General features: G+C 49.8%; 1 protein-coding gene and 1 long non-coding RNA gene across 3 annotated transcripts; one reads left to right on the forward strand and one right to left on the reverse strand.

Annotated features, from left to right (window-relative positions):
- Positions 1–1,987, reverse strand: LOC109145007. Its single transcript, XR_005603408.1, has 3 exons — positions 1,891–1,987; positions 247–432; positions 1–39 (listed from the first exon to the last, which is right to left on the reverse strand). It is a non-coding gene; the product is annotated as an uncharacterized LOC109145007 (long non-coding RNA).
- Positions 1,759–15,496, forward strand: MKS1 (MKS transition zone complex subunit 1). Of its 2 annotated transcripts, XM_039563001.1 has the most exons (17): positions 1,759–1,897; positions 1,970–2,186; positions 2,974–3,129; positions 3,524–3,621; positions 3,818–3,946; positions 4,267–4,371; positions 5,088–5,196; positions 6,048–6,104; positions 6,986–7,028; positions 7,494–7,556; positions 8,621–8,691; positions 9,540–9,603; positions 11,103–11,210; positions 11,734–11,867; positions 12,554–12,636; positions 12,727–12,824; positions 13,304–15,496. In XM_039563001.1, exons 1-17 carry the CDS (start codon positions 1,776–1,778, stop codon positions 13,408–13,410), a joined length of 1,764 nt encoding a protein of 587 aa, XP_039418935.1. In that variant the 5' UTR covers positions 1,759–1,775; the 3' UTR covers positions 13,411–15,496. The 2 variants fall into 2 exon arrangements, with proteins under 2 accessions (XP_039418935.1, XP_039418936.1); XM_039563002.1 differs by lacking the exon at positions 7,494–7,556 and having other exon boundaries at positions 1,762–1,897.
- Positions 15,497–19,947: the final 4,451 nt, after the last annotated feature.

The following is a 19,947-nucleotide window of genomic DNA, read 5'->3' on the forward strand; positions in this document are numbered from 1 at the left end:
AGGGCAGGGAAGGTGGGCCGGGGATCCTGGGGTCTTTCTCTGCAGAAGGAAAAAACAGCAGATGAAAAAACAGCTTCCCTCTCTAAATATCCACCCTCAGCATTTGCAAAGGCAGATACATATTTAGGAAGGTTTTTCCTAATGTATTCCAAGATACACTTTGTAGTGTATTCCTTAAATTCAATATGTGTTGTCTCTGTGGAACCCAGGACCTCCCAAACCAGCACTTTTTCCCTCTTTATAAACCTGACCACTGCATCTTGGATGTCGTGCTCCTGAATGTTCAGAGGAATCTCCTTTGTTCCCCCACCGAAAGTCACTCAAGGTCTCTTGGTGCTCAGCTCATTCTCATTGTGACACTTGGGACAGCTTCTCTTCCTCCAGAATTCAGGAGGTTCTCTGGAAGTCCCAGGGTAAACCAAAGTGTTGGACCTATAAAACAAACCAGTGCTCGAGCTGCAGAGACGTAGCTTTGTGGCAGCACTTCCCTGCTCTGGGCCTCCACAACTCCAGGCTCGATCATGGACTTGGCGGGATGTACAGTGGCTGCGGGGAGAGTGGGGCTGGGGGGCAGTGGAGTCACGGGGTTCCGCAGTCCACAGCCACCAAACCTCTGTGCGAGGGGGGTGCCACACATCCCTCTGTGTGAGGGTCCCACAGGCCCTGGGGGAGTCCCTGCAATCTCCATGGGGGGGTGTCCCCCACATCCCTCCTTGTGAGAGGGTCCCTTCCACAGGGTTTTGATAATCTGAGCCACGCTGCTGATGTCACATTTGACATGATAGTAAGAACCAGGCTGTCAGCATACGCTGTCTATTGCAACAGCTGGGGGACTTCAAGCCTTTAAGAGTCCCTGTTAGAATGGGGAAATTTTGGGGGTCCACTGCAGTTTCTGATTTGGACAGGACAGGAGATACCATATTTATTGTGTAACAGCACATGAAGTCTAATGTTGGCTCTGGACATTGTGCAGTGCATAAATTGGGAGCATTCTAGTCTTGTGAAGTGTCAGGGTGGATGAGAAGCACAGTCTTCCTCAACCAAATAAACATGCATTACATAGGTGTGTTCACGTGTATTTTACTGTATAAAAGATGTAACTTTTTACCCCTTGGTGTGCTTGATTCATGGAAACCACTCTGCTCCCTGCAGAGAAGAAACAATGTCTTCTTTCTTAAAACAGACTGTGTATGTGTTTAGAGAGCTCCTAAAACTGGCAACAGAGTGAGGGTACTGGTGGTATCCATGAAGATCCAGGGACAGACTAGGAAGGGGGTAAGAAATACTCCAGAGAGGGACAGGTTCAGGTGGCTCCTCACACAGAGGTGCGGGCCTGGAGCTCTGTCCACGGTTTCTGGAGGTCCCTCAGCATTTCTCTGGGGCTGTAGGTATGGGGGCCTATTGTGGAGGGATGTGGTGGACCCTCCTCACAGAGAGGCTGTGTAGACCCTCACACGGAGGGATGAGGGAGACCGTTCCGTGGAGGCTCTGGGACCTCCTGATGAGCCGTGGGGACCCTCACACAGAGGGATATGGACACGCCCCTATGGAAGTCGTGTGGACCCTGACACAGAGGCTGGGGGGATCCCCCGGGGGCCGCGGGAACCCTCACATGGAGGGATGTGTGGGACCCTCGGTCCCACCCAGGCTGTGGGGACCCCTCTCCCTCAGAGCTCTGCGGGCTCCCCGAGCGGAGCGGGCCCGGCTGTGCGAGAGGCTCCGGCCGCGGGGGGGCGCTGCCCGCCCGTGCACGCCGGTTTCCGCGGAGCGCGGCCATGGCGGGCGCGGCGCAGTGCGGGGGCAGCGCCGTGTGCCGCTCCCGGGACCCCGCCGTGTGCCGCTCCCGGGACCCCGCCGTGTACCGCTCCCGGGACCCCGTCCGCAACCTACGCCTGCGGTGAGCGCCCGCCCGGCCCTGGACCGGCCCCACCGGCCCGCACAGCCCTGACACTCCGCTCCTTCCCCGCAGGGTCCGTCTCCAGCGGGTCGCGCCAGCCGGGCCTCTTCTGCCGCGGGCGCCGCCGCCGCTCGCCGGCCCCGAGCCCCCGGGCAAGGCCGATCGCGCCGGCAGTGCGGGAGCGGTGCCGCTGGGCATTACCGCGGCCTCTCGCGCAGGCGCCAGGAAGCTCCCGCAGGACGAGGAGGAGGAGGCCGAGGTGGGGTGGCAGGAGAAGCTCTTCAGCCAGGTGGGTGCGGGGGGGGGGGGAGGGGGGGCAGGAGGGACTTCACGGAATGGATCAGATCGAAGGGGATCACTGGGGTCCTCCAGTCCGACTCCCCTGCTCAGGCAGGAACCCCAGAGCACGCTGCTCAGGCTTGTGTCCAGCTAGCTTTGAAATACCTGTAGTGAGGGAGACACCACGCCCTCTCTGGGCAGCCTGTTCAGTGCTTGGTCACCGCACAGGGAAGAAGTTCTTCCTCGTGTTCAGGAATCAGTTCCTGCCCATTCCTCTTGTTCCATTGCTGGTCCCCACGGAGCAGAGCCTGCTCCATGCTCTGACTCCTCCTTGCAGACACTGTCAGACACTGACAGGGATGAGGTCCCCTCTCAATGTCTCCTCTCGAGGCTGAACAGCCTCAGCTCCCTCAGCTTTTCATCATAAGAAAGGTGCTCCTTGGTGAACTTTGTCACCCTCTGCTGAACCTGCTCCAGGAGCTCCATGTGTCTCCTGTCTGTCCAGAACTGGACAGGCTTGGGGGAGCTTCCTGACACCCCCTTTTCTGCACCTTACTGTGGGGTTCCTTGTTTCAGGGTGAGCTGCTGTGCCCAAGCCCTTCCAGGTGGCCATCGGTGGTGCTGCTGGCTGCCGCATGCCTGAGCAGTGTTGGAGCTACTCTGGAGCTTGGGTTATTTGCTGAGTTTCCCAAAGGGTCTTGTCTCTGGGGTGGCTTTGGAAAAAAGCTGAAAAATGTTTGTGGCTTTGCCAAAGCTGGTGAAAGGCAGCTGTTGTGCTTTACCTGTGGTGCTGTCAGTTTGAGGTGGATCTGTACCTGAATGAGTCGGCCTGCCAGACTCCCCTGGACTGGCAGTACCATGAGGAGATTCAGAAACTGGAGAAGGCTGGAGGTCGGAAGAACTGTCGCATCTTCACCTACACTGACCACGACCGATTCACCAACCTAGAGGAGGTACCAGCTCTTAGTTACTCAGTGTCTGTCAAAACTTCCGAGTTTACTGCAGAGGGAACATTTCTTGGTTCTCAGCCAGGCAGATACCTTGAGTGCAGGAGAACACACTGCTACAAAGCAGCTTCTGCTGGTGCCCCAGACCTGGGGTGGGATGTCCCTGCTTCAGAGCAATGATCGGGACAGCCAGAGGGACTGGCTCTGTAGGAGCACTGCTCTGTAGGAAGTTTGCTGGGTGGAGTGAGCTGTATTTTGCCACCAGAACAGTGAAGGAATTCTGCAGTCATCTAGCAATTTGTCCTTGCATGTGGTTGTGTGCATACCTGTTCCCTCCTCCAAGAGGAGAGGTGTGTTTGGGAAAGGTGTCCAGTTAAGATAGTTCCTGTCTGTTCTTCAGCTCTGCCAGAAGGTAACTGACTTGGATCATGAAGTGCCATCGTATCTGGTCGAGAGGATGGCCAGTGTGAGGAGGAGAAGACAGGACCGTAGGCCTGTGTAAGTTCAAACTGGGGCTTTGAGCTTGTTCATGCCGGCTTTGTGGTGCTGGTGCCCCAGCTGTGGATCAGCCTGGTCCGTGGGAGCTGGTGGCTTGAGCTGTGTCACACATGGAATCCAGCACTGTGACTCCTCATCATGGTGGGTTTGGTGCTGCTGAGGTGAGCTGTGACCGGTGCTGTTCTGTTGTTGACAGAGAAGCAAGTTCTCTCAAGACAAAAATCATCACCTGGGAACCTTCAGAAGAATTTATAAAGAACAATCATGTAATTAACACACCTGTGCAGACCATGTACATCATGGGGGACTTGGGACCTTATGGGAAGTAAGTAAAATCCTGAAGTGATCAGAATTTCCCAAAAGAAAATCCATCTTCCCTCTTTACTCAAAACTCCTGTTTCTTTCATTAGTTAAGGGGAGAGATTTCCAAGAGCTCAGTAACATGGGATGCAATTTATTTCTGCCTCTTTCTGCCGTTGGGAGGCAGCTGAGTGTATACCTCCAAAAGACTTCTAAACCAATGTAGAAAAGTGTGTATGTGTTCCCTTCTGTACCCCCAAGTTCCTTTACCAGCTCTGCTGTTCCAGAACATGAGAATGTCCATGTTCTCTGTTTAGACTGTGTTTTTCTGGTGTCCTCCTTCAGGCTTGGTCACAGGGAGTATGAAAATGTGCTTTGCACAATCAAGGTGGATGGCAATGGGGTGATCACAGTGAAGCCTGACTTCACTGACGCCAAAGGAGCCTACCGGTGAGTGGGACAGGGCTGGGACCTCTCCTGGCACTTGGGGTAGGGGGCTGAAATGGCTGTTTCCTGGTCACCCTTCAGGCAGGGGATCAGCACTTAAGTTGAGAAATACTTCATTTATTTCAGAGATTTCTAGGAAAATATTGTTAGGTGCTTATGCTCTCACTGCGTGTGTGCTGTGTGGGGCTTTGGTGCAAGTCTCTAGAGATGCAGGTTATCATGGAATCATGGAATGGTTTGGGTTGGAAGGGACCTTAAAGCCCATCTTGTTCCGCCCCCTGCCATGGGCAGTGACAAATTCCACTATCCCAGGTTGCTCCAAGCCCCCTCCAACCTGGCCTTGGACACTTCCAGGGATGGAGCAGCCACAGCTGCTCTGAGCAACCTATGCCAGGACCTCACCACCCTCACAGGGAAGAGTTTCTTCCCAATATTCTATCTAACCCTGCCCTCTGTCAGTTTGAAGCCATTCCCCCTTGTTCTATCACCACATCCCTTGTAAAATTACGTTATGCATATCACGGATGCAAGCAAGTCTCCCATTTTGAGGGAATGATGCTGGCAGGCACTTGCAAGTGAGGAGAGGGCTGTGAGTGCCCTTGTCTCACTGCACAGGCTGGGTGGAGGGGACACTGCTGGGTCAGGAGGGCCCCATCGATGCCTGTGCCTATTCTCTGCATAATCGGGGAGTTTTTCCCATGTGTTTTGGGCCTCTGCAGGATCGAGGTGGATGGAGAGAAGCGAGAGGTGTGGGAATACACCATTGAGAATGCATCTGCCCAGGTGCAGCCAGAGGAGGAGGAGCGTGAGCAGCGTGTGTTCAGAGATGTAAGTACTGGCCGTGGAACATGTTCACTAGTTCTGAGTAACAGAGGCAGCTCAGACCCTCATGGAGATATAACTGCTGGTGCTGTGCACACCTGAAGTGACAAAATGACTCTGCTCAGGGATCTGAGAACTGCAGCAAATACTCCTTGCTTCATCCCTTATTCCTTATAATGACCGCTGGTTGTCTGTAGTTGTCCTGCCTCTGGCTGCAGTGCTTTAGGGAGTGAGAACTGATGGAAGAAACCACCCAACTCCATGCCTTCCTAGTGTCACCTGCTAGTGTTTTTCCTTCCCTTCTGAGCAGTGGGCAAACCCTTTCCTTAATCTTCTTTTGCTGCCTGTATATTTATTAAATGATGTCTTGTTATCTGTAATGTCCCAGGATATTGGGATCCCATTTCATGTTTTGATCTTTCTGAATTGCCTTTTTGGCTCTGACAGTTTATAAAAGTACTTTTTGGTTTAGCTTTTTATTTGTGCATTTCGTTATTGGTTTTGTGGTCACCAAGGAAATAATGATTTCACTAGACTGATCTCTACCTGGCCATTTCCTTGGAATAGTCTGTATCTGTGTTTTTAAGATGTCATTTAAGATCTGATTCTTCAGAGCTTCTTTTCCTTTAAAACTGGCCTTGGAGAACTAAAGCTGAAGTTCTGTGCAGTGTTAGCAGTTATGCTTCTTTGTTCCATTAGATACTTACATTCTCCATATTTGCTGTAACAACCCCACGTGTGCTAAGCCTGGTAGCAATTTGAGTTTAAATTATATACACTTTAATTTTTGCAGTACGTAACAACAGATATAATCAAAATGCCACTTTTTTTGTTGTTGTTGTTGTGTGTGTTCCCAGTTGTACGGGCGGCACAGGGATTACCTCAGTGGGCTCGTGGGCTCAGACTTTGAAATGGTGAGTTCCAGAGGCACTGGCAGGGACTGTAGCTCTGTTGTCTCTGGGGCCTGGTGACCTGGTTCACACGGCTGCCACTTGCAGCACAGTCTCCAAAGACGGTTTCATTCTGGAGGGGTGTTGGCAGCTTTTACCTTGTGGCTTTGAGCAAAGAATTGGGTCAGAAGGGACAAGTTGCAGTGGATTTGGGGTCTGCAGAGATCCATCCTGCCCATTCAGGGCGTTCTGAACACTACAGTCTGTGAGGCTGTGTGCAGTGCCTCAAGGCCTTTGTAGTACTTTGAGAAGGAAGGAGAGTTTATGTCTTCTGGGACAGTGATTGCTGTTAACTTCTTCAGTGTCAAACAGCTCTATGTGCCACTTTGTGCAAGTAAACAGCCCCTCTCACATGCAGACTCATGCAGTTTCCTTTCTCACTGAGTTACCCCAACTGCAATCTTCTCTTGCTCAAACAAAACACTGTTTGCCAAACAGTGGAAGTTGTGGTTTCCAGTACTTTGATAGAGTCTCAGTGCTTCCCCCTCCTCCCTCATCTTGGGCAAATGCAGGAACATGAGAGAAGCAGGACTGTGATTTCTGCAAGTGACTTCTCACTATGTGTTATATCGATCTTGGCATCTGTAAGAGAGCTGTTTACAGAACAGTAAATTCCTGCAGGCTGGGTTTTGGGGGATTTGGTCTCTTTAAAGACTCTTTCCAGAGGGACTTTTCACTTCTGGAAGTGACAGGAGAAATCATGCCTCCTCCCTGGCCAGAACAGTAAATCATTCATGTCCAAACACCCATGAAGTACCTGTGTGAGATCCTGTTGGGAAGGAGTTGTTGAGGTTGCACCAGTGGTGGCTGAGCTCCTTATCTTGTTTCTCTGCTAATTTTTCCAGCCTCTTCCTGGTACTCTGAGACTTTTCGTGAATGGAGAAATAGGTGAGTCCTTGTTCTAAACAGTAATTAGGGCTAATGTGGGTGTCCTGGGATGGCTGAGGGTATGATCCAAAGATTCTGGAATCCCTAGATTTAAGAGGCCCTAGAATCCTTTACTTCCTCCTTCTCCTCCCTGTTTGCTGCAGACTAATCCCTTGAGAGGCATTTACAGGTTGGAGGTTACAAATGCTGCAGCAGATTGCTATAATCTCTATTAATTACCCAAAGAAACCAATTAAATGTGTGACCTCCCTCATCTGGTTAGGGATACAGGGGCAGGGCTAGTCTGGAGAGGGAATCTTCTCTACGGGTTATCTCCTGTTACTTTGAAGACTGTGGCTTTTCCCAGCTTCTAGCAGTAACTGATTTTCCTTGAGGTTATTGGTGGTGGCTCTCCCAAAAATCGACAGTGAATGCGGGAAGAATTTGTGTGGAAGCAAACGGCTGAAGTTGATTCTCTCTTCTCAGTTTCAGCTCAAGGCTATGAGTATGACAACCTTTATGTCCATTTTTTCCTGGAGCTGCCTAACCGTGAGTGTTCACATTCCCAGCCACATCACAGCAGTTTAAGAGATGAAACAGGCTTTGGCTGGTCCATCAGACCAGCTCTGCTGGGACTCAGCAAAAATTAGTGCTGGGGCTGGGATCTAGTCAGAGGCCTTCAGAGCTAAAATGGCAGAACTCAGCTCAGGCTGGGATGTAGAGGTGGTGGTGACCAGTCTATTCAAACTTCATTCCTTACCCTGCAGAGAACAGCCTTCCTGTGCCCCCCACCACTGTGACCTTATCTGATTTCAGTGCTTGTCATCATGTTTTGTGCTGACGTTAACATATTAAATTTTGATGGATAAATAAGGCTCCCAGCACTGACATACATATCCTGCTGCATGTTTAGTTCTCCTAAAGCTATGGCTCTGGCTCCCCTCTCTGGATATATCTGTCAAGATACCACTTCTGCTACTCAGTACATTTAGATAAGAATCTACTTTTCTCTTGAGATGAGTTGATGCTTTTCATGGACAGTTCTGGGTGTTCTGAAGAGCAGTGCCTGGAACAGGACAGGGAAAAGTCATGAGGAACAGCTGAGGGAGCTGGGGGGGCGGGGGGAGGCTCTGCCTGGAGAAGAGGACACTCGGGGGGGACCTTCTCACTCTCTACAACTCCCTGAGAGGAGGGTGCAGCAAGGTGGGGGGTCAGGCTCTGCTCCCAGGTAAGTAACAGGACAACAGGAAACAGCCTCAAGTTGCACCAGGGGAGGTTCAGGTTGGACCTCAGGAGGAATTTCTCAATGGAAAGGGTGGTCAGGCATTGGAAGGAGCTGCCCAAGGCAGTGGTGGAGTTCCCATCCCTGGAGGTGTCCAAGGAAAGACTGGACGTGGCACTCAGTGCTCTGGTCTGGTTGACAAGGTGGGGATCGGTCACAGGTTGAACTCGATGATATTGGAGGGCTTTTCCAGGCGAAATGATTCTGTCATTGTCAGGGTGGGTGATGTTATTTGTTACTCCAGTCATCAGGGACTGACATTCTCCTTTGAGCTGCTCTGGTTTGTGAGTTTGGTCTCACCCCAAGCCTTCATCTTCTCCTGTCCTTCCAGAGTGGTCAAGTTCCCCATTCCAGCAGCTCTCAGGAGTGACGCAGACCTGTGCCACCAAGACAGTGGGCTGGGTAAGGACACTTTCAGACCTGCAGAACAGTTTGAACAGGCAGTCTCTGGAGTGGAACATGTGTAACAAACTACAGATATATTCAACAAAAGTCCTGAGTTGAGGGCTCCTTTCAAGAGCAGAGCATGTTTGGGATTCTCCTTACTCTAATTACACTAGTCATTTTTTCAAGGGTCCACTGTGTCCAAATGAAACTACTCCAAATAAAACTAGACCAGATAAAACAACTCCAGAGCATTTTCTGGAACCTCACTTCTTTCTTCATTCTTGCTGACTGATTGCCTTTGGAGCTTTGATTTTTGTGTTCCCCAATGCTCTGAGTTAACCAAGCATTGTTCCAGCTTGCCTGGGGCAGGAATGTGCAGAGACTCTACACTGACTTCCCAAAATGAAGCCTCCTCTTATATGGGAAGTTGGTTCCGTTGCTGTCTCCAGCTCCTCTCTTACAAAATTTGAATTTTATCAGATTTTTAATGTATTTTGTGTGTTTTCATATTACAAAAATAATTATCATACAACATTTCAGTAGTACCAATGTTTGAGGTACTGTGCTTGGCTTGGCTTCTGTGAAGATTGTGGCTGCCCAGTAGTTCTGGAAGTGACAGAGTTTTCATTTGAAGCGTATCACTCCCCTTTTCCATTATTTTCAACAGCCTATTCCATCAACGTGGCACTAGGGAGTGTATGCAGGTCCATCCCACAGTCAGGTGTTTGTTAGATTGATCTTTTTGGGCAGCATCACCTGCTTTCTACCACTAGTTCCTTTCTGCCTGGTCTCTATGCCCTCTGCAATGCTGGTGATGAATTCTCTTGCCCAGGAATCTGATCTCTGCCCTGTTCTTTTTCTAGGATAACGTGGCATACTTCTGCTACCCCTTCACTGTGGATTTGTTTTACACCCAAGAAGATGAAGGTGTGTTTCCTTGTTACTCTGAAATCCTTTGGTCCCACTGTAGCCATCGTGCTGTCTGTCCTCTTGGAGATGAAAGGACAGAGGGAAGTGTTTTTGGTTCAGCAGAAGTTCACCCTATCACCACGCAACCCCTGGACACATCCTGTGTTTGCCCTGCCCAGGAATCCATTAGCATTTTTATGGATTCATTGATGTTGTACTGTTTCCAGGCTGTAGGCAGCTTTATCTGGTTGGAAAACTATTTGGATCTTGGCTTGTCTCTCTTTAAACCTGGGGTGCAGGGCTATGTTGCTGTGCCTGGTGTGCTGCACGAGCCCTGGGATGCTGCAGCAGGAGAACCAGGCAGCTTTTTTGTACACAAGTAAAACCCTGTGCTGAGTCTTACATTTGTAGACGGGCTCAGTGACCTGTATAATCCCTATATAGTTCATGTCACTTTGATACTTCAGCTCTATTTTAAGCTGGGCTTCTCTGCTGCCTGTTCCTGCTGCTTCCTCACCAGTCCTATTGCTCTGTGGATACGATTGTTAGGGACAGTGCTGTGGCATGCCTTGCCACTTGAATCCAATGTACGCTTTGGATTTGGGTATTCAGCCAACACTAATGAATTTTCAGACTAGAAGAAACACAATGAGTTTGTTTCACTGTGGAAAAAAGAAATGCTTGGAGAGGTGTAGGAGAATACAAGTTAATATTCCCCCAATAGCAGTGGGAAAGGCCAGAGATAAACAGGTTCCCCCATTTGGCTTCAGATCATTCATGAAAGATTATCTTGTCTGCTCAAAGATAATTAACAGCACAGTCTGGACTTGGCTCTTAAAGAATTTTCCCTAATTTTTAACATCAATAGTTCTGTTTTCAGCCTCAAATCTGTGGGTTCAGCTTTTACAGGGGAAGCTAATCAACCATAAATCTTTGTTAGTCATTATGGAAGAAATACAGAAAGGACTGTGGTGGAAGGGTGCCGGAGTGTATCCAGAGAGGGAACAGAACTGCGGAAGGGTCTGGAGCACAAGTAATAGCTGAGGGAGATGAGGGTGCTCAGCCTGAAAAAAAGGAGGCTCAGGGAGGACCTTCTCACTCTCTACAATTCCCTCACAGGAGGGTAGAGCCAGTTGGGGGTTGGGCTCTGCTCCCAGGGAACAAGGGGCAGGACAAGACGAAACCTCAAGTTGCTCCGGGGGAGGTTCAGGCTGGACGCCAGGAGAAATTTCTTCACAGAGTTGGTGTTAAGCATTAAAAGGGGCTGCCCAGGGAGGTGATGGAGTCCCCATCTCTGGAGGTGTACAAGAAATGACTGGAGGTGGCACTCAGTGCTCTAGTCTGGGTGACAAGGTGGGGGTTTGGTCACAGGTTGGGCTCGATGATCTCAGAGGTCTTTTCCAGGCGAAATGATTCTCTGATTCTTTGGCTTCCTACTAGTGGAGTTGGGCATTTAGCATTCTTTTTCTCAGTGATCGTCTCCTTCCCAAAGCTGTGACCTGCTCCCCATCTTGCAGACAGTCTCCCTCAGTGGCCTGTTCTCTACTTTGAGGTCCTATCCCTGGATTTCTGGCAGAGGTATCGTGTGGAAGGATATGGGTCCTTGGTGCTGCCAGCATCTCCAGGTAAAGCATCCTTGGGACATCGTGTTAATTGTCTGGGAGAATGAGTTGAGTGGTCCTCTTGGGAAGTGATTCAGCCAGTCCCAGGGATTTGGTGTACTGAAGAGAGCAGTCAGCTGTCTGGGGGGCAGCAAAGAAGGGTGTGAGGCACATCTTGAGTTGCTGTCCTTGATCCTTTGATACTGCCATTGCAACGTGTGGTGTGATAAAGCTCTGGGGTGATGCTGCGCATCCATCTTTACACTGACAGTAGCCCTGTGTGTCTCACGTGGGATCTGGGAGTGACCCCCATGTGTTACAAGGAGATGCTGCTATTGGGCAGGGGGTACTTTCAGCACTGGCTGTGTGACTAGAATGGGCTGACTCATCGGGAGAATGCTTTTAGAACGTTTCTGATACTGTGCAGTGTTTCCATTTCTAGACAGCTCTGGGTTGGGTCAGCAGCTATCCACCTGCCTTTGCTGTCCTCTGTGACTGAATAAGTCACAGGTCACAGCAGCTAAGCTGTCCTCTTGTCCTGGGCCAGGTGTCCACGTGCTCACCATCCCTACCTGGCGTCCTGTTGAGCTGGGAACTGTCGCTGAAATGAGGAGGTTTTTCATTGGGGGATCTCCTGAGCTGGAGGACTTAACCTACATCCGGATACCATCGACCTTCAAGGTGGGCTCAGCTGCAGAGCAGCCTCTTGCCAGGACATGGTGCATTATGCTCTTGGGTTCAGGTGGCCATGGGCAGCCTGGACCAGATTTGAACAGGGATGAGCTGCTGATCCTGTCCCTCTCACTAAAGAAATGTCTCCTCTGTGAGTCTTGTGATCCTGAACAGAGGAATGGGCAAACACTGAGGCAGAGCTGTGCCTTCTGAGGGGCGAGCAGCTTAGAGAAGTAGGGGAGCATGGACCAAAGCCTTGGCTTATTCCTGCCTATAAAGTGTTTGTCAGGTCAGCATTTGGTACCAGCTGTAGACTTCTCTTGGGTTTCTGTGAGGAATTTGGGTTGTATTGTGCCTGGAACGGCTTCCTGAAGCAAGAAGCTGATGGGTGTGAGGCAGGTAGAAACTTTATGTTCCTCGGAAAGCTGCAGAGGTGGCTGCTGGTGTAATGAGCAGGGTGATGTTAGTGGCAGCTTTGTGTGGGAACAAGCCCTGATGCAGTTGTTGAAACCCTCCCCCAGCACTGCACTGTCAGCTTGCAAGTGTTTAGGTGCTGCCCTCAACACAGCCTGGAACTATGTGCCCTTCTTACCAGCCTTACAAGGAAGGGAAGACTGTGCCCACACGAGTTTGTGCTCTGGTGGATCACGCTTGTTTTCACTGTGAGGTTACTCTAACCTGTACCATCCCTGCAGGGAAAGCACTTTAGCCGCTTTGGTTTCCGGACAGAGACCACAGGGAGCGTCACGTTCCGGCTCTATTGCCTGCAGCAGTCCAAGTGAGTGCAGCAAAGGGAGTACGAGCTCTGTAAACTCCATCTCCTGTGCTGGTTTTGGCAGCCCTGACCTGCTGCTGTGCTTCTGTGCAGAGCCTTTCTGGAGAACAGTGCCCTGAGGCAGCGCATGCAGAGTGTACTGGACCGACTGGGAGGCTTCAGCCAGCAGAGCTCTGTCTACAATGTTTTGGGTAAGGCCTTCAGTGTCATTCTGTCTTGGTGAGCATTGGCTCACTTTTGTTCTCTTTTTACAGAGTGGGCAGGATATTTCAGGAGAAGCCATTACTGTGGGAGTAATTCCCCCCCCTGTGACCTCTCAGAGTCCATGACAGAGGTTAAATGTTCTGCTCTGAGCTGGAAACTTCAGGAGGCATCAGCTCTGAGCAGGCAGGAGGGATAACCACTGTGTGAGGGCACAGCCTGGACTGGGCTGCCCAGTCTTGCCTGGCACTGAGCAGAGCTGGTGGCACTGAGGCACAGGCTCTGATTCTGTTGTGTACAGAAATCAGAGAGCAGCGGGTGGAGCAACACCAGGTGCTTTGGTGGTGGAACTTACCACAGAAAGTGAGATCCTGCACCAGGAGAGATGATGTTCACTGGAAAGACACATCCCTCCCCTTCCCTGAGGCTGTCTTATGCATTCTGGCCTGTTGTCACCTCTGTGTTGTAGAGGCTTTCCAGCGGGCACGGCGCCGGATGCAGGAAGCACGGGAGAGTCTTCCCCAGGACCTCATCAACACTTCTGCCTCTACTGTGCCCCATCCACTGGAGCCGTGAGCACGACTTCTGTTGCTTGGAGCACTTGGCATCTTCCTCCAGCACAAGCTCCCACCCCTCAGCAGGAGTCCCAGTGCTGGTGCCTGGAAGCTTCAGAAGCCCTTCCTTTGTTGTTTTCCCTGGATGGGAGAGGTAGCCTGTAACGCCTCCAGACCTAGAATTTGCATTTCCACAGGTATCTGTGGAAGGAGCCCCATTTTTCAAGGCCCTTTGTTACCAGGCTCTAACAGTACAGCCAATTTTTTGCATTTCTTCTGAAAGACTGACGTGGAACCTGTGAACCCTGTAACACCTTTCAGGGATTAAAAAGGAAATAATGAGAAAAATTGACATGACTTGGTATATTTAGTTTTCTTCTTAAAGAAGAGGGTGATGTTGAAGGTCAAGGCACAGATGCTGTTGGAGATTAATGGAATGAGTAGATAACTTCTTGAGAAGTGCTGATAATTGTTGTCAGCTGTTGTGTACAGGGCAATCAATAGTAAAATCAATCCGTCCACCTCTGCCTTAAGACTGATTAATTCCTAGAGAGAGAGCTCTCTGCCACATGTAATATATGAAATTAAAGCAAAGGAAGACAGATGGAGAACTGGACAAAAGGGTTACATTCTGCATTTCTTTGTGTGTGCCCATAAGGTCTGGCTCTGCAGTGGTAATCAGGAAGTTTCTTCAGGAATACAGTTGAAAACGCACCTTCCCCTTAGTTCACCACAGAGCTTTGTCTGGGGCTGGAAGGTTTGCAGACAGTGAGAGCAGCTGATAACATTTGCACAGCTGCTGAACTTTGAACTGTTCAAGCTGTTCATTTGAAGTTGATGTTCGTTGGTGGTTTGTTGTTGCATCTCTGATTGCAGAGCACTGTGGTGCTTCCTGGGGAAGCTTGTGTTTACCCTCTCTTTACCCAGTTTCTTCTCCTGTTCTTTTCTCAGTTTTTTTCCCCGTTTTTATTTCTGTCTGAAGTTCAGAGGAACATAGCTCCCTGTAGACTGATAGTGCTGTGTTGGTTTCTGCATGAGTCACATTTCTGTGTGTTTTCTGTTCTCAACAAAGGATTGGAAGAAAAATCTCAAGCTGAGACCATGCAGGTTTGAATGTGTCTGTGAATTCAGAATTCAGAGGCAGGATATGAAATATGAATTGGCCATCTTCCTTTTGCTCTGTAAGTTCCTCCTTCACAGGGAACATGAGACTGACTCATGGTTACAGCCCTGTGTGTGGTTGTTAGAACATCCCCTTATTCCCTGGTGCTCCACTGTCTTCCTCACTCCCTTCTTGCCATTTTGAGGTTGTCCCAGTCTTCAATGAGAAAACAAAGTCCAAAAAAGAGTTGGCAACTCTCAGAGTTTGTCCTTCCTTGAGCTTTGTTGTAATTCCTAGATCTGTCTGGCAGCTTGAATCGGTCTGGCAGTTTCAATTACAAGGGGACTTTTGTTCACCTTCCTTGCCTGTTGCCCCTCATTTTGATGGAGGAGGCTACCAGGATGTGTTGGAAGTGTGGCCTGTGCAGCAGAACAGTGTCCTCGGCCTGGAGCTGGGTGATGTGCCTGGTGCTGATGTGATGACTCTGGAGGTACCACATCTGGTGCTGGAGCAGCAGAACTGATCTCTGTGTTCTGTCATGGTCTGTAATGACTGACTCAGGATGAAAAGCATTCAGTGAGTATGTAGCGCTTGTTATCTCTTCATTTTAATCATTACTCACATTGTGGTCTCGTGTGTTTATCACAACCTTCTGGGTGTTTTTGTGGTGCTTATCGCCAAAAGCTGAACTGCATCTCTCTGAATGCTTCTCAGGATGGAGTTAAAAGGTTACAATAATAATTTTTTTATCAATAAAATAACAAAACACCTTTTTGATTGAGATGATGCCAATGACAGATCCTGTTAGAGTGGAATTTTCTGATGAGGTTGGGTTCCTGACTTGTTGCCCAGTTACATGGCAGGATTTAGTGTACTGAGTGTGAGATGCACTAAGATTTACATAATTGTATTATTTTGCTACTTAAAACTCTGAATAGAGAAACTTGAGAGGAAAATTTTAAAATTAAAAATTACTGGAATAAAGCAAGCAATTCTTCTAAAGTAAGAGACTGTTTGCAGTTCTTCACTGTTGTGCTTGCAGCCTCCTTGGCCTGACAGAATAAAGTGGTGCTGGTAAAAGCTGGTTTTAAGAGACCGCTCAGCAAATGCTCTTTGACTTTGCCCTTTTATAAATTAAACTAGCAAATTTCCATATACATGTACATATATGAAAATGTCACTGATCTTTTAGTCACAACTGGCATTTGTGCTCTGAGCCTGCCAAGGATCCAGCCTGGAGAGGAGGTCATGCTTTCACCAGGTGTGCACAGCTGGAACTGGAGATCACCAAGTTGATTAGAGGGATGGAACACCTTTCCTATGAGGAAAGGCTGAGAAAATTGGGATTTGTTCAGTGCTGGGGTTTTAGGAGGTCTCCTGTTTTTTTCTTCTGTTAAAGGAATTTTGCCCATACATGTTGCTAGGGGAGCAAATGGCTGGGTACTTAAGAAAAACAAAAGAGCTGGCTACAGGGTGGGGCGCATCTGGCTACTCTTGTTTTCACCTGAGTCTGTGTGGGCAGTCGGTCTCGGAGTTTGGACAGAGAGGGAAGCTGCTTTCTTCGGCTGCTTCTCCTTCTGCTGGAGAAGCCCCGGGAACCCAAGCCCACCTTCCCTGCCCCGCTGGGAGCCGGGCTGTGACCACCCTGCCCCGCCGCTGCTTCGAGCCTTCGCTGCGTTGTAGCCCTGCTCGCCCTGCCTGCCCAGACCTCCGGGGGTCCCCGTTTGGATACACCTCGTCTGCCATCCGGAATTTGTGCTCGTCCCTGCCATTCCAGCCTGCTGTTCCTGAAGGTCCGGCCGGACACCGGGATCGGCTGCCCAGGGGTTTGTGAGGCCTTTGTTCCATCCCTTCCCGGGATCCCGGGGCACCGGTGCCGCGTGCTCCCCGAGCTCGCTCCGGAGCGCCCCCTGCAGCCGCGGGGGAACCATCGCACCTGCCCTGCTCACCGGGAGCCGCCAGCGCCCCTGCCGGCTGCGAGCGGAACTGCACCCGAGGGGAAAGGGCCCGACAGCCGAGAAGGCTGGGGCTGGGTTTGGGATTGTTCACTGTTACTGCCACAGTTATTGCTGTTTGTTCGACTGGTTATACACATAGAGATATGTAATAGTAAAGAACTGTTATTCCTATTTCCCACATCTTTGCCTAAAAGCCCCCTTGATTTCAAAATTATAATAACTCGGAGGGAAGGGGGGTTGCATCTGCCATTCCAAGGGAGGCTTCTGCCTTCCTTAGCAGACGCCTGTCTTTCAAACCAAGACATTCAGCCTGGAAAAGAAAAGGCTTTGGGCTGACCTAATCGTGGCCTTCCAGTACCTGAATGGAGCTGACAAGGAAGATGGAGAGAGACCATTTACAAGGGCCTGGAGTGACAGGACAAAGGGGAATGGCTTCGAACTGACAGAGGGCAAGGTTAGGTGGGATACTGGGAAGAAACTCTTCCCTGTGAAGGTGGTGAGGCCCTGGCACAGGTTGCCCAGAGCAGCTGTGGCTGCCCCATCCCTGGAAGTGTTCGAGGCCAGGCTAGATGGTGCTTGGAGCAACCCAGTCCAGTGGAATTTGTCTCTGCCCGTGGCAGGGGATTAGAATGAGATGAGCTTTAGTATCTCTTCCAACCCAAACTGTTTCATGAGTCTATGATTCTATGGCTGGAGTGGGGTTGTGCATTCACCAGGTGTGCACAGGTGGGGAGATGAAACAGGAGATGGGCACTGAGGACAGGCAGGAGGGGAGACCAGTGCCCTCCCTGGAGCCATGAGGAGTTCACTGAATGGAAGTGTCTCTACAGTTCTCACTGGAGGAGTGCCCAGACAGGGAAACTCAGCAGGAGAAGTGAGACGAAGGACTGTTGTGCGTGCCCAAGAGCTTGGGATGGGTGGGCGCAAGTTAACGAGACAGGAGAACCCTGAACTGAAGGGGGAGGACAGGAGGAGCCTGCAAGCAGGCACAGACCAGGAATTGCTGCAGATCCTTGGGGGTCCCCGAGTGGGTCTAGCAGTGAGACTCAGGGGTCTGTGCATGGCTGGCAGCCCCGCAGCTCTGGCTACACCAGCTGCAGCAGTGTAGCTGGTTTCTCTGGGGCTTTGTCTGCTTCTTTCTTTGAGGAGACTGGAGCTATGATGGGTTTTTGAGAGCCAGCTGAACTTCCAGCTGAATGGGCATCTGTCCGAGGCTGAATCCGCAGCCTCACTGGTGCTTTGGGCTTTGTGGGGGACAGGAGTAAGCCCAAAGGCCCTCAGGGCCTTCCAGGGTCAAATTAAATGAGCTTTGCAAACAAAAGGGAATGGCAGGAATGATAGCTTGGTGGAGGAAAAGGCTGTGGGCAGTTGACGGAGCCTGCATGATGCAAATCAACTTCCATTAGAAATTCCACTGTAAATGTAACAGAAAAAGAAAACGTAGAGATGAGTCATTCCTGTGATTGGAACAGCTTCCCACCAAAGTCAGACCGCAGGAATGGGTTTTGGTCTCAATGGAGGAAGATTTGGGCTGTGATAACTCCAAACTGGGGACTTGCCAGGAAACCTCAAATGGTGGTTTAGCTTGGCCCCATCCTAGGACTGCGGATGCGCACCAGGAGTTGCATCCTTCCTTTGCGAAGGATGCTGGGATGTAGGGATGTGTACCAGGAGGGTTGTTTGAGAAGGACACTGGGATGTGCGCCAGGAAGAATGTTGGAGAAGGCTGTTGGGATGTGCACTAGGAGGGGATTTTGGGGAGAACACTGCAATGTGCACCAGGAGGGGTGTTTACGAAGGACTCTGGGATGTGCATCAGGAGGGATGTTTGGGAAGGACGGTGGGGATGTGCACCAAGGCAGGGGGTTTGGGATGTGTGCACAGTGGAGCTGCCAGCTCTTGGCAGAAGGAGCTGCAGCAGGACTGTGTCCTACAGAGATTTTCCTTGCCCCTGCCTGGTGTGTGGGGAGGGGAGGAATATTTTATTTGCACCGCAGGGTTTAAGTGGTCATAATTAAATCACTACTGGAGGTTGGTTGTTGGATCAATATGTTTTAATTTTAGCCACAGGGTTAGAGTAGCAGAGGAAGGCTCCTGGGAGCACAGGGAAGTTTGGGCTGCTTTGTCTCTCACCCCCTGCAGCTGTTTTATTAATGCTCATTGTCCTCCCAAGGTGCAGCCCACGTTCTCTGCAGTTAATGCCAATACTTCAATGCATGGCAGAATAAAGCTGACCTGAGCATAATCCCACTTCATTGGATCAGTCAAGAAATCAGTGTCCATGTGCCCTGTTCCTGCACTGGAATGATTGCTTTGGTTTGATTCAATATCCCTCACTGCTTTGGTTCGAGCAGGTTTTTAAGTGAACCCTAGTGCCGTGTAGGCTGGAGATGCTTCCCTTTCTCTCTCATCTGTCAAAGTAATTTTCTAGAGTAACACAGAATATCAGAAAGGACTGAAGGAATCAGACTTCTCTATAATTTATTCACAAGTTCTTGTACTTAAAAATAAAATCATCTGACTTTCACAACAGTTGGCAGGATTTCTACAATGTGTGAAAGTGAAACTTGTCTTGGAGGTGTGCAATTCCGGGTTGTTTCAAGCTTTCCAGATCTGAGAATGGCAGGATCAGCTTTTGGGAAGGTGTGAAAGGTGTGTTTCCCATGACTTAATGTGACCTTAGAAAAACAGAAAGGTCAAGCTGAATATCAAGGTCTAATGAAGAGTTTTTCTTTAGGCACTGTAGCAGATGAGAGATGCTCATCTAAACCTGAGAGATGTTTTTCAACCTGTTCCTTACATAAAGACAGAGAATACAGATCATCCCTATCATATGCTTTCTTTTTTCTGTAGGAAATTGTCTTGACCTTATGATGTGTATCCCATGTCGCTGCCCTATGCCCAGAAATTAATTTGTGCCTTTCTATGCCTCTAAACTGAGCCTGAGAGGGGGAAGGAAAAACTGAGCAAAACTTTTTCAAAGCAGTTTGCAGCTTGTTCAAGGTCACACAGAGATAGCAATTTTTTTTCCAGCTGCGGTGGGGGAGAGAGGAAGCACCCGGCTGGCTGCTCCCAGGACAGTTTTTTTGGCCAGTGGTTCAGCTTCTTTTCTCCGGAGAGAGACTGAGAGTTGAATTTTCCCTTTTCCCTGGAATTTCGGATTTTCCCCTTTTCCACTGGATTGCTTCAATATCAGAACACATCGGGAGGACTTTCCACTGGGCACCGAGGGCCTGGCCCTGGCCCAAGCCCCAGCTGCTCTGAGGAGACCAAAGGGAGGAGGACTCTGACACTTTCCCAGGTTTTTTCTCCACAGCGAGAGATTTTATTATTTAGCATTATTTTCCTTTCCCTGTGTGTTTGTTAAATAAATAGTTTTTATCTCTTTCACTTTTCTTGGAGGAAAATTTATTTTCCCCGAACCTGGTGGGGGAGGGGTGGTGACCTGCCTTCTCTCAGAGGATATGTTTCTAAATTTGGCCAAACCAGCACAGAAATT

This window comes from Corvus cornix, chromosome 19 (genome assembly GCF_000738735.6).
Source record: "Corvus cornix cornix isolate S_Up_H32 chromosome 19, ASM73873v5, whole genome shotgun sequence".
NCBI classification, from domain to species: Eukaryota; Metazoa; Chordata; class Aves; order Passeriformes; family Corvidae; genus Corvus; species Corvus cornix.